Below are 12,314 nucleotides of genomic sequence, written 5' to 3'. Positions count from 1 at the left end.
GTATTGTATAATGATGGTTTGTTCTAAAGACTATTAAAAATATAGCTTTAAGGGGCTAATTTTGACCTTAAAATGTGTTTTTTTTTTTTTATTATTAAAAACTGCTTTTATTTTAGCCGAAATAAAACAAATAAGACTTTCTCCAGAAGAATAAATATTATCAGACATACTGTGAACATTTCCTTGCTCTGTTAAACATTTGGGAAATATAAAAAAAGGGAAAAAATTTTTAAATGGGGGCTAATAATTCTGACCAACTGTATGTTATTTTTAATATAATTTATTCCAAAAAGTAGGACAGCACAATATATCGTTTCAGCATTGATGTCACATTGTGCGCATTCACAATAGTCACATTGCAAAGATATGTCAAGTCTGAATTATAGTTGACCAGGAATTGGCCACAGAATTGTATTTAATTACAGTATTTATGTGGGGAAAAAAATTGCTTAAAATTTTCGTCTTGTTTCCAGTCCAAATATCTACATTTCAAAGCGAAAGCAAGATTAATTAACCACTGGTGATAATTTCCTTAAAAAAAAAACAAAAAACTCTTAATTTTCATCTATTTCTTCTGACGATGAAAACTAAATATTTTTACTGTTAGTCTAAGAATTAGTTTTAATTTTTGGACCAGAAACCAGACAAGAAAAACGTTTTTTTTTTTTTTTTTTGCATTGTTATTCATTTCTCTACCTGAATGCTGTTAAACTAACCAGAAAACTGCCAAATAGAGCTAATCAAATTACCTTCTCCAACTGTATTCATCGCAATATTTATTGCAGAAAACAAAAAATATTGCAATATCAAATTTTTCCATTATTGTGCAGCCCTATCTTAATTTTAAGATATATTTTAAGCCCTTTTGTTCAGTTTAATGGAATGTAAGTTAAAATGACTCATAAAAGATGAAAGGCAACAATAGTTTGTTTACAGTGTGGCTGCTAATTGCAATTTTTTTGTAAAATGTACAAATAATTTGAGTGATTTACTGCAGTAAAAATAATGGCTATGAATTTTATCATATATACATTTTAAAAATAAACAAAACAATCCATCTTTTTAAACAAAGTATTTATTGTCAGCACACAGGCTTCAGTGGTAGTCATATTCAAAAGAAGTAAAGTTACTGGCACGTCCTCCATAATCACAGAGGTATGAACATGGTGCTTTCTATTTAAGCTTTACAAAAGGAGGGGCTTTATCTTGATCAAGTCCTTCAATTAGCAATAATGAGCGTCTTGATTTCCCACAAGACACAAAGCAATCAAACATCTCTAATTAGAAGCCTTTGATGTAAGCATAGTTTACAGCTCCTCAAACTAAACCCGGCTCCTCACCAGAAACTTGCTATCACAGAGAAAAATCACCATATTCAAAGTAAACCAAAGTTTCCTATTTGCAAACGTAGTAGCTTTTTTTTTTTTTTTTTTTTTTGGGGTCTAACAACACATTCTAAATATCACCATAACATTAGAATAGGAAATGAGCACCTGTATCTTATACCTGTACTAGCATGTCAGAATTTCGATGACTGACAGCTCCTTCAAATTCTGACAGGTCAGTTTTACTCGCGTCTGCCAGAGATGTGATTTGGCATCCTCTTCACGTAGCGCTGGTGTCACAGCGTGCATATATTAACCGCTGCCTGAGCTGCGCCATACTGCGTTTGCTGATATGTTTACCGCGAGAGCTGGCAGTGGCTGCCCAGAGATAAAAGGCTGAAAATACGCTGCGATTCAACATAAAATATTACTCTGCAGTATTCATTTACAGCAGGCCTTCACACACAATGCCGTTTCAAAGTCAGTTTCAAATCAAATTAAATGCTTAGGAAATAAATTGTAACGAAGAAAAAAAACTGCATAAGCGTCAATCATAGTAAATATGATTTATTTTTTAACAAAGTGACACTGCGAACAATGAGAACTGCCAGAAACAAGTACCTGTGTTTTTCCCTAGCACATTTCACACTAAAATAACATTAAAACACATTTAAATAAACTGACTCCCAATGTTCTACTGCCTTACTTTTCTGTGCGCACCGCTTTTCTGATGGTGCTGCATAAAAAAAAGAAGTTTTATCATTTAAAGAAAGAATTGGGTCACATTCAATACTCTGATACATACTAAGGATTACATTGTGTTACTTCTGGGAGAAAAAAATGAAGTAAAAAAGATGACAATACTTACCCTGATTCCTCACATGCAGATGAGATGTAGTAAAATTCAATCACTTGATGCTGTCAGTCATTTTGTGATCATCTTTTTAGTGGTGTGATTATTTTATATTTAGTTGTGCGCTGCATTTTTACAACCTACAAAGTACATGCTTTTTTATTACGAGAGATGAATGTTGAACAATACATTTTTATTCACTTCAATGAATATTCCAGCTCCCCCGACAGCATTAGTGGCATAATGTCAGTTATACAACCTATAATTCTGTACACAGCTGGGAAAGTAAGTATTGAACACGTCACCATTTTTCTTAGAAAACATATTTCTAAAGGTGCTGTTGACTAGAAATTTCCCCCCTGATGTTGATAACAACCAAAGAAATCCATATATGCAAGGATAACAAATCTAATAAGTTTACAAATGAAGTTATGTGTAATGAAATGACGCAGAGATAAAGTAATGAACACATGAAGAAAGGGAGGTGTAGAGAGGCAGTGAATGCCCAGACAGTCGCTAAAATCTCTCAGTAGTTAATCAGCAACCCTCTGCTCATCATCATAGTAAATGAATATTAGCTGCTTCAGTACAACATCTACATTATTAGGATGATGACGATGAAATCAGGGTGGCCAAGGAAACTAATAAAACGTAAAAATGGTTTCAGAGAAAGAAAAATTCAAGCTGTAGAATGGCTCAGCCAATCACCTGACTTGAGTCCAATATAAAATACAAAATAAGATCAGATTTGTAGGATGAGACCCAGAGAACCATCAAGATTTTTACACGTGAAAAACTCACACGTGAGCAATTCATGTGACTTCATTCTCCATATGAGAGGCGTCTTTAAGCTACCATCACAAAAAAAGCCTGTTATATACAATAAGTATTAAATACGTTTCAGTACTTCAGTATTTTCTCCTTGTGTCATTTCATTGGTTTTACAAGTACCAATTTTTTTTCCACAATTATTTGTTTTTGTTTAATTTTTTTCTTTGTATTGGTTGGGTTTTACCAAAATCTGTTTCAATTCCATGTCAACAGGTCCTTTATATTATTCTCAGGAAAAAACATGACGTGTTCAATACTTATTTGCTGGGGCGTTTTCAATGGAAGTGAAAGAAGGCAATTTGAGAAAGAGCTTTAAGAAGCGTATCGTTTTATAAAAGCACTTTCTGTTAAGTGTACTATTTGACCTTTAAATCCATTTAAATCATAAATACTTTTATTTTAAGGTTGTAAGTTCTTGCCTAATGAGAATAAAAATCAGCTTCTTGTAGATGAAATGGTAATAATATGATTTTGCATGATTATCAGATCATAAAGATTTCATTGCTTATATATATACATAATCTGAATCACACGTAACTGTCACCCTTTGACGTGTGCAGCTCAGGGTGTGTTTTCAGTGTGTTGTTTATTAATGTGATAAACTGAACGGCTGAGTATGATTTATAAGTTGTCAGCAAAAAAGAATCATGTCAAAAAACACTTGCTGGTTGTATTCCACTAAATAAGTTCTAAAGTGTACATCTGGATGCAAAAACCAAACATATTGTTATAAGCCCTCTTGTGAAATAGTTTACTAATTTCTTTTATCTTTGCCATGATGACAGTGCATAATATTTTTCTGGTTATTTTGCAAGATGCTAGTATTCAGCTTAAGGTGGAATTTAAAGGCTTAACTATGTTAAGTAGGTTAACTAGGCAAGTCGTTGGATAACAATGGTTTATTCTGTCTCAAAATAAAATATTTTCTTAACAACGCTAATAATATTGACCTTAAAAAATGATTTTAAAAGTTTTAAAATCTCTTTTTTTTCATCTAAACTAAAATAAATAAGGCTTTCTCCAGAAATAAAATATATATAATGAGATATATTTGAAAAAGAATTATAAAATTCATAGGAAGGCTAATAATCACACCTTCAACATTGTATACATGTTGTCCCATTATCAGTAGCAGTCAAATAGTATGCTACAAAAAGCAAACTTTATTTAAACTTATCTAAAACTTAGCAAATGACCATAAAATAAGCATGATAATCAATGGCTTGCCATGCGTTAAAGAACTTCAAGTAGGGTTTATTTATAAACTATTTTCGAGAGGACCACATGCTTATGATTGCTTGCAGCCGGCCTCGCATTATTCAATTCATGATTCACCAATCAGACGATTCCTAAGCCACTATAAATACCCCAAGTTCCATATAACAGTCATCTTTGTTTTGAAGAATACACCTTTAAACCCCTACTTCTCCTCCTTTCCTAGATGGGTGGCACGGTGGCCCAGTGGTTAGAACTTTTGCCTCACAGCAAGAACGTCACTGGTTCTAGTCTTTACCAAGACAGCCGACGTTTCTGTGCGTAGTTTACACATTCTCCCGTGCTCACGTGGGTTTTTCCCGGGTTCTCCGGTTTCCTGCCACTGTCAAAAAACATGCAACTTAAGTTAATTGACTAGTCCAAATCGGCACCATAGACATGCTCCTAGTAAGAAGTTATCTCTTAAGAGCAATCACTATCTGTTCATTGGTTACAGGGGAGTTCTCAAGATCTACCTGAGCTTAAACTCCCCTCTCGCCTTGCAATCAGGAGGGAGCCACGGACTCGAGGATCTTATGAGCTCAGGGCTCTCTCCCGGGACAGCATGCCAAACGAGCTTTATAATCAATCATCAGCTAAGTGTGAACTCTTGAAATGCACTTCACGGAGGTTCTTTGCCTCCACATTGTGCACTTAAAATCCTTCAATGCATGGCAAGTTATTGACTATCCCCTACAGTGCATATATAATATCTAAGTTAGACTACTATTGTGGCTTGGGCTTAGTTAAGAAGATATATTATGTCAAATCAGCACTTTAAAAATGTCAAATTTGGGGCAATATTTAAACGCAGTCAATATTTGCTTGACTAGACAAAAATAATATTTATATTATCAATAGCTTAATTTCTTTGAAAGTGAAATTAAAAGTGAAATTTAGCGAATGAAATGTTCCTCAGAGAGGTAGACTGTGCAAGCTTTAGGAGTGCTGATTCCAGATTGGCTCCATTCACTTCCATTATAAAGGCCTCGCTAGAGCTACTATTTCTGAGAATAAAATAATAGAATTTTTGTGGAAAATCGACATTATACCACAGCCATAGCTTAACGTTCACTGATTCGGGGAAATATTCCTTCAAAACCTTCTGGAGGAGAACGTGGAATGAATAATCCACATAAGCCACACAAATACAGGCTTAGAGTGTGTGTTTGTCCTTCAGTGATCCAGCAATCCTCCACACACTCCTGCCTCAAACTGTAATGGGCAGCTGCCAGACCATCAGCGTATTTTCACTGGACTCTGCCGAGTGTGAGGAATTAGCTAAGCGACGGAACCCTTTTCCACCGGATATAACCGCAGCAGAGGTCACCTTCTCCCGACGTCCCGCTTCCTTAGATGTTGTCCCAGGCCCTCGGACCCAAACCTCAGGATCATCGCTTAGCTCATAGATGGAGCCATCCTCCAGGCTGTGCTCCACAGTGTGCTGGGCTGAGTCTGGTGTTTCTTCAGGCTGCGCCGTCAGGACTTTTCCTGGGAGTCTGGAGGTGGAGCGAAGGTGGTATTGCAGAAGGACGCCTTTGCTTTTGGCTTCTCCTTGAGAAGTGGCGTCCGCCTGCTGGAGCGACTCCTCAGAGGAATTTGTCGCCTCCTTTTCATCACCTCCGCTATTTGAATCCACATTGTCCGTTGCAGAGTCACGCTTGAGGAAATCTTGGGGTAAAACACTGGAAGTGGCCAATAGGAATTCGACAGGGCCATTGTGAGCGTTGAGTGAGGTCATTCCTTTTCCTGATGGGGAAAGAGGGAGGGGTTGTGTTTGTCAATATGAAGGAGGATTAGATGTAATGGCTTGTTTGTTTGAATTGCGTCTCACCTGTTATTTTTGGGATGCCCTCCAGTCTGGGTACTGGCAAGGTGACAATAATACCCTGAGCTGTGCCAACCCAAAGCAGACCCTGGCAGATGAGGAGGCTGCTTACACACAGGTTGGGCTTTTGAGCTGAGAACAGAATATGATATCTTGTCATTTTTTATATTCTTATTGTTATTTTTCTGTATGTGTGTGCGTGTGACCCAAGAAAAAAATATATAATAAATTGTCACTTTTATTTCATATTTGTTTTTGTTTTTTTAGTATTGTTTACATTTTTGTCATTATCAATTTATTTAATATTGTTTTATTTTTATTGTCTATTTTCAGTTTTTAATTTTTTTTTTAATTAAATTTCATTTATTAATTTTCTTTTTTTCTTCTCATTCATTCATTCATTCATTCATTCATTCATTTTCTTAATCCCTTTATTAATCCGGGGTCGCCACAGCGGAATGAACCGCCAACTTATCCAGCACATGTTTTACATAGCGGATGCCCTTTCAGCTGCAACACTTCTCTGGGAAACATCCATACACACTCATTCACAGACATACACTACGGACAATTTAGTGTACCCAGTTCACCTGTACCGCATGTCTTTGGACTGTGGGGGAAACCGAAGCACCGGGAGGAAACCCACGCGATCTTAGGGAGAACATGCAAACTCCACACAGAAACGCCAATTGACCCAGCCGAGGCTCTAACCAGTGACCTTCTTGCTGTGAGGCAACAGCACTACCTACTGCACCACCGCGTCACTTAAATTTTATTCAGTTTTTTCTTTAATAATTCTTTTTTTTTGTATTTTGCATGCAGCTCCCAGTTTTACAGAGAGTTCACTTTACATTTTTTATATAAGAAAATGATAATTTGTCACATTTATTTTTAAATCATATATATTTTTATTGATTTAATTAAATTTATCGCATTCTTATTTAATTAAAGATATATTTTATTGCATTTTTATTTGGCAGCTTCTTGTCAGTCTAAGGTCACATTTTACTATTTGGGATGTAATTAGCTTCATATTTTGTTTATAACTTTTGTTTATATAAAATTGTTTATTACATTGTTTAATATATAGTTTAAGTCACAATTTTAGTCCTCCTGTGAATTTTATTTCTTTACTTTTCTTTTTCTTTTCTTTTCTGTTTTTAAGCAAGGAAATTTTCATAGTGTGTCTGATAATATTTTTTCTTCTGCAGAAAGTCTTATTTGGTCTACAATATTTGGTCTTTAGTCTTATTTTGACTACAATAAAAGGTGTTTTAATAAATTAAAAAAAACTTTTTAAGGTCAATATTCTTAGCCCTCTTGAGCAATATTTGGTAACACTTCATTGTTACACAATAACCTAATCACCCTAACATGCCTAGTTAACCTAACTAACCTAGTTTTTAATTGCACTTTAAGCTGAATACTAGTATCTTATAAAATATCTAGTAAAATATTATGTACTGTCATTTTGGCAAAGATTCAATAAATGAGTTATTAGTAATTAGTTATTAAAACTATTATGTTTACAAATGTGTTAAAAAATCTTTCTCTTAAAAATATACAGGGGAGCTAATAATACTGACTTCAACTGTATATTGTTACTTCTTTATCTTGTTAATAATTATTTTAGGAATTTTATTTCACTTTTTAAATCAAATCAAATGTAATCATGTCAGTATTTTGTTCTGCCAGAAGCTTGTTCAGTTTTAGACAGTGAATCTACTTGACTCATGTGCCCCTTTTATGGCCTGAGTGCAAAACCATTGAACTACGGAAATAATATCCTAGCCATAATCACATGTTGGACTTGCCAGAGCTGAAATATGCAGAGGGTGTTGAAATGTTGATCTCCTGGAGGTGTTCCAGTGTTTCAGTGTGAAACAGACGTAGGGATGATCCCTCTGAAAATGCCATCCACACCCCTCCTCCAGCACGCACCATGTGGGTCACACTAACCATAGGGTCTGGATGAACTTCAAAACTCTGAGAATCATAAAAGATACAAAATCATCATGAAAACGCAGAAAAACAAGAAAGAGCAAGAGGAATTGTAGATTTAGAAGGAAAGGAGGAAAAAACATCAAAGTTTAAGCCAACTCCGTGGACTGTAGTGCTCAAAGTAGGTTTAATTCACAGTCAGAGAACATTCTGCCTAATTAAAGTCTGTTTGGGCATGAGAGGATAGACACTTTACTGCACAGTGCAGAATGGCAATGTTTCATTTCTAAGTTTAATGTGTAAATAGTCCACTTAAACCCACTAGAAATGAATTGGAACTAGTTGATTTAATTCATAGCCCCAGTAATATGAGAAAAAAGAGCTTATAATTACAATATGCATGAATATATGTGTATGTGTATGGGCGTCATGGTGGCACAGTGAGTTGCATGATCGCCTCACAGCAAGAAGGTCGCTAGTTCGAGCCTTAGCTGGGTCAGTTTCCGGTTTCCCCCACAGTCCAAAGACATGCGGTACAGGTGAATTAGGTAAGCTAAACTGTCCATAGTGTATCAGCTATGGACAGCTGATTTGAATGTTATCACTCAAATTAATGAGCATTATCAGTGGTTATCATCTGATAGACATGGGCCAGTAGGAGCCTTCTGTGCATACTAATAGGTTCAGAAGGCTGTTATCATCCATCCACATAGTTAATCATCTATAGATCAGATATGGCTGCGCCCGGGAGTTAATGAAAATTATTTATTTTTTAAATATTATTAATTATTATTAAATTTCCCATAATTGTATTTTATTAATGTCTACCCCTACCCAACCCTAAACCCAACTGTAACATTAATGTAAAAACACATCTGGATCTGGAGTTTTCTCTATTAGTATAGCTGGTTAACCATGCGGATGGATGATAACAGCCTTCTGAGCCTACCAAACATTTCTATTTTGATATGCCTACTTATTAAAATATATGTAATAATTAATAATCATATTGTGTTATGCTCTAAAAATGCTGGGTTGCAGTAACCCAGCATTGGATCAAATATAGACAAACTAAAGCTTTTGTTCATTTTTTTTAAATTAAATTTAAATGACAATTGTTTTTTTTACCCAATGGTTGAATTTGCCCATATTTGACCCATATTGGGTTACAACTACCCAGAATTTTTAGAATGTATATTTAAATAATTGAAACTTGACATAAATATGTCTGACACAATTTTTGTTATAAATGAATAAACTATTAAAACCAGGGAGGATACTTTATAAAGCATAATGTAGTAAAAATGAATGATAATCAATATTTTGTGCTTAGAGGAGATACAATTATATATATATATATATATATATATATATATATATATATATATATATATATATATGTGTGTGTGTGTGTGTGTGTGTGTGTGTGTGTGTGTGTGTGTGTGTGTGTGTGTGTGTGTAATATAAAAGCTGTGTGCCATTTTACTTTCATATACATCACTTTCATATACATCTGATTAATTATAAACTATATTTGTTGTCCAAAATAATGTTTTGTACCCATCAATAGTTAATATTTAATTGAAAAGCCACATTAATTAACATCACTCATTGTTTTCTACACATATAAATTCAGTGTACCTGTAGGAGCAATCTCCAGCAGCTAAATACTGACAAACACATTCTGTAAAGATGCAAAGAACTACTGACTCGCAAATGTAAACAGGCTGACAAGTCCATATGCGCACCCACATCTTATCTTCCGGTTGAACTGAACTTGCAACTTCCCGAGCTGAATTTAATCCTGATATTAAGCATCAGGAAGGCAGAGGGAGGGTGCGTTCCTTGCGGCAAAATAGAGAGGTTGGCTCAGCTGTCAGAAGTGATCAAAGGAGAGCACCCTAACATGCTGTTGGGCTTCTACAGGGAGGATACCTTTTATGTGTGGCTTAAGATGCTCTCTCATAATGCATCAGGCACTGGAAGCCGTCTTAACCGGGAAACCAAATGTAAAAGTCTGAAATAAAAGAATCATTTCAAGCTTTGCTAAACCGACCTTTTGTTACGGAAGAGATCTTTGATTGAGACGGGACGAATAACTCTTTTGACTCAAAGCAGTTGCGCAGTGCGTCTGAAGACGGTAGAATCACATTGAAGGCATTTTCATTTCGCCTACGCGTTTTTTTATGTCTGAAGTGTGAGTGTCTACCTGAGTCCTGAGAGAGGAGCCCTCAATCACAGACACCTGGTTGGCACAGCTGGCCCACACACACTGGTCGATTCGGAGCAGCTTGAGGATGGGCGCGTATCCAATAACCACATGTCTGCAGGAATCTGGATCCCACAGGCCTTCTGGAACCGCAAAATGCAAGCTGGAATTAGAGGTGCTACTGGAAACGGCTAATATTTGCACATATTTCACAATGTAGCATTAGATTCTGATACAGACTATTTAAAACAAAGAGAATTTCTAATATTTACTTCTATTTATATTTATTTTCAATTTCTTTAATTAGTAAAAAAAAAAAAGCTTTTACTATGTTATCATAAGCACAATAAAACATTAATAATATGTGGCATTATTACTGTATAGATGCAGGAAAACATACAATTGAAGTCAGAATTATTAGCCCACCGCTGATTTTGTTTTTCTTTTTAAATATTTCGCAAATGTTAATTAACAAGGTCACACTTTACAATAAGGTTCATTAGTTAATGTTAACTAATGCATTTACTAAGATGAACAAACAATGAACAATACATTTACTACTGTATTTGTTCATGTTAGTTAACGTTAGTTAATGAAAATACAGTAGTTCGTTATTAGTTCATGTAAACTCATGGTGCATTAACTAATGTTAACAAGCATGGACTTGAATGATAATAATGCATTAGTAAATGTTCAATTATGATTAATAAATGCTGTACATGTGTTGATCATGATTAGTTCATGTAAGTAAATGCATTAACTAATAAAACTTATTGTGAAGTATTTCCATTAACAAATACAGGACATTTTTTTCTTCTGGAGAAAGTCTTGTTTGTTTTATTTTGGCTAGAATAAAAGCAGTTTTTAATTTTTTAAACACCATTTTATGGCCAAAATTATTAGCCTCTTTTGGGCAATTTTTCTTTTTTTCAATAGTCTACAGAACTAACCATCGTCATACAATAAATTGCCTAATAACCCTAACCTGCCTAGTTAACCTAATTAACCAAGTTAAGCCTTTAAAAGTCACTTTAGGCTGTATAGAATTGTCTTGAAAAATATCTGGTCAAATATTATTTACTGTTATCATGGAAAAGATTAAATAAATCAGTTAATGAAATGAGTTTTTAAAACTATTATGATTTGAAATATGTTGAAGAAATCTGCTCTCCATTAAACAGAAAGTGTGGAGAAAAATAAATAGGGGGGATAATAATTCAGGGGGGCTAATAATTACAACTTCAACTGCATGTGAACCTAGTAGTACAAGGTCTTTTTTTCATTAAAGGGGTACTTTACAGTAGCAGTATATAATCAAAGTAAGATATATGAAAAAATAACATGATTTTCTATACATGAAGCATGAGCACACATTGCTTTGCATCTTATAAACACAAGCAAGCCTTAAGTACACCCTGGACTACCCCTTTAAAGTAGTACAAGTTCTGAATTAATTGTATTTAATTGACTTTTCATAGTATGAAAAGTATTTCATAGTTTTTCCAAAGAAAAAAAAAATGATACCATTTTGGAATCAAACAAACACCATTAAAAAAACTAAGTAAATTCACAGAAGGCCATTAATGAATTTAGCTGGTAGTTTCAGACATGGAAAATGCAAATGTCAAGTTCATTATCAATGAGGGACATGCAGAAAGCAGCAAATTACAGATTTAAATAAAAGGGTTTTGGGGAACTAACCTCGTAGGCTAAAATGGTTACTATAAGCATAATAATTAATGCCTACATTTATATAGCGCTTTTCTACACAGTCAAATCACTTTACACATTAGGGGAAACCTCCTCATTCACCACCAGTGTGCAGCATCCACCTTGGTGACACAACGTCAGCCATATTGCACCAGATTGCATGTGTAATGTGGACAAATTATGATATGGTGATGGTTAGGAGGCCATAATGGACAGATTCTTGTAGGCAAATTGGGACAGGATGCCGGGGTTAAACTCCTACTCTTTTTCAAAGAACATCCTGGGATTTTTAATGACCACAGAAGCAGGTCGCACACCAGAAGCGCCGCTCGGCGGCGCGCAGCGCAGCGCCACGCCGCGCCA

At 35.0% G+C, this 12,314-nt stretch overlaps 1 protein-coding gene across 18 annotated transcripts in view; it reads right to left on the bottom strand.

Moving 5' to 3' along the window:
• Nucleotides 1–1,876: 1,876 nt before the first annotated feature.
• Nucleotides 1,877–12,314, bottom strand: part of arhgef10lb (Rho guanine nucleotide exchange factor (GEF) 10-like b) — a 99,953-nt gene continuing 89,515 nt past the window's right edge. For all 18 annotated transcript variants that reach the window (XM_073938949.1, XM_073938947.1, XM_073938940.1 and 15 more), the window contains 4 exons: nucleotides 10,242–10,384; nucleotides 7,906–8,077; nucleotides 6,098–6,223; nucleotides 1,877–6,012 (listed from right to left, as the gene is read on the bottom strand). In XM_073938949.1, coding sequence (XP_073795050.1) covers nucleotides 5,474–6,012; nucleotides 6,098–6,223; nucleotides 7,906–8,077; nucleotides 10,242–10,384 — 980 coding nt within the window. In that variant the 3' untranslated portion in view covers nucleotides 1,877–5,473. The remainder of the gene's footprint in view (nucleotides 6,013–6,097; nucleotides 6,224–7,905; nucleotides 8,078–10,241; nucleotides 10,385–12,314) is intronic.

This window comes from Danio rerio, chromosome 23 (assembly GCF_049306965.1).
Source record: "Danio rerio strain Tuebingen ecotype United States chromosome 23, GRCz12tu, whole genome shotgun sequence".
Classification (NCBI taxonomy): Eukaryota; Metazoa; Chordata; class Actinopteri; order Cypriniformes; family Danionidae; genus Danio; species Danio rerio.
This window is presented reverse-complemented; position numbering and strand designations above follow the sequence as displayed.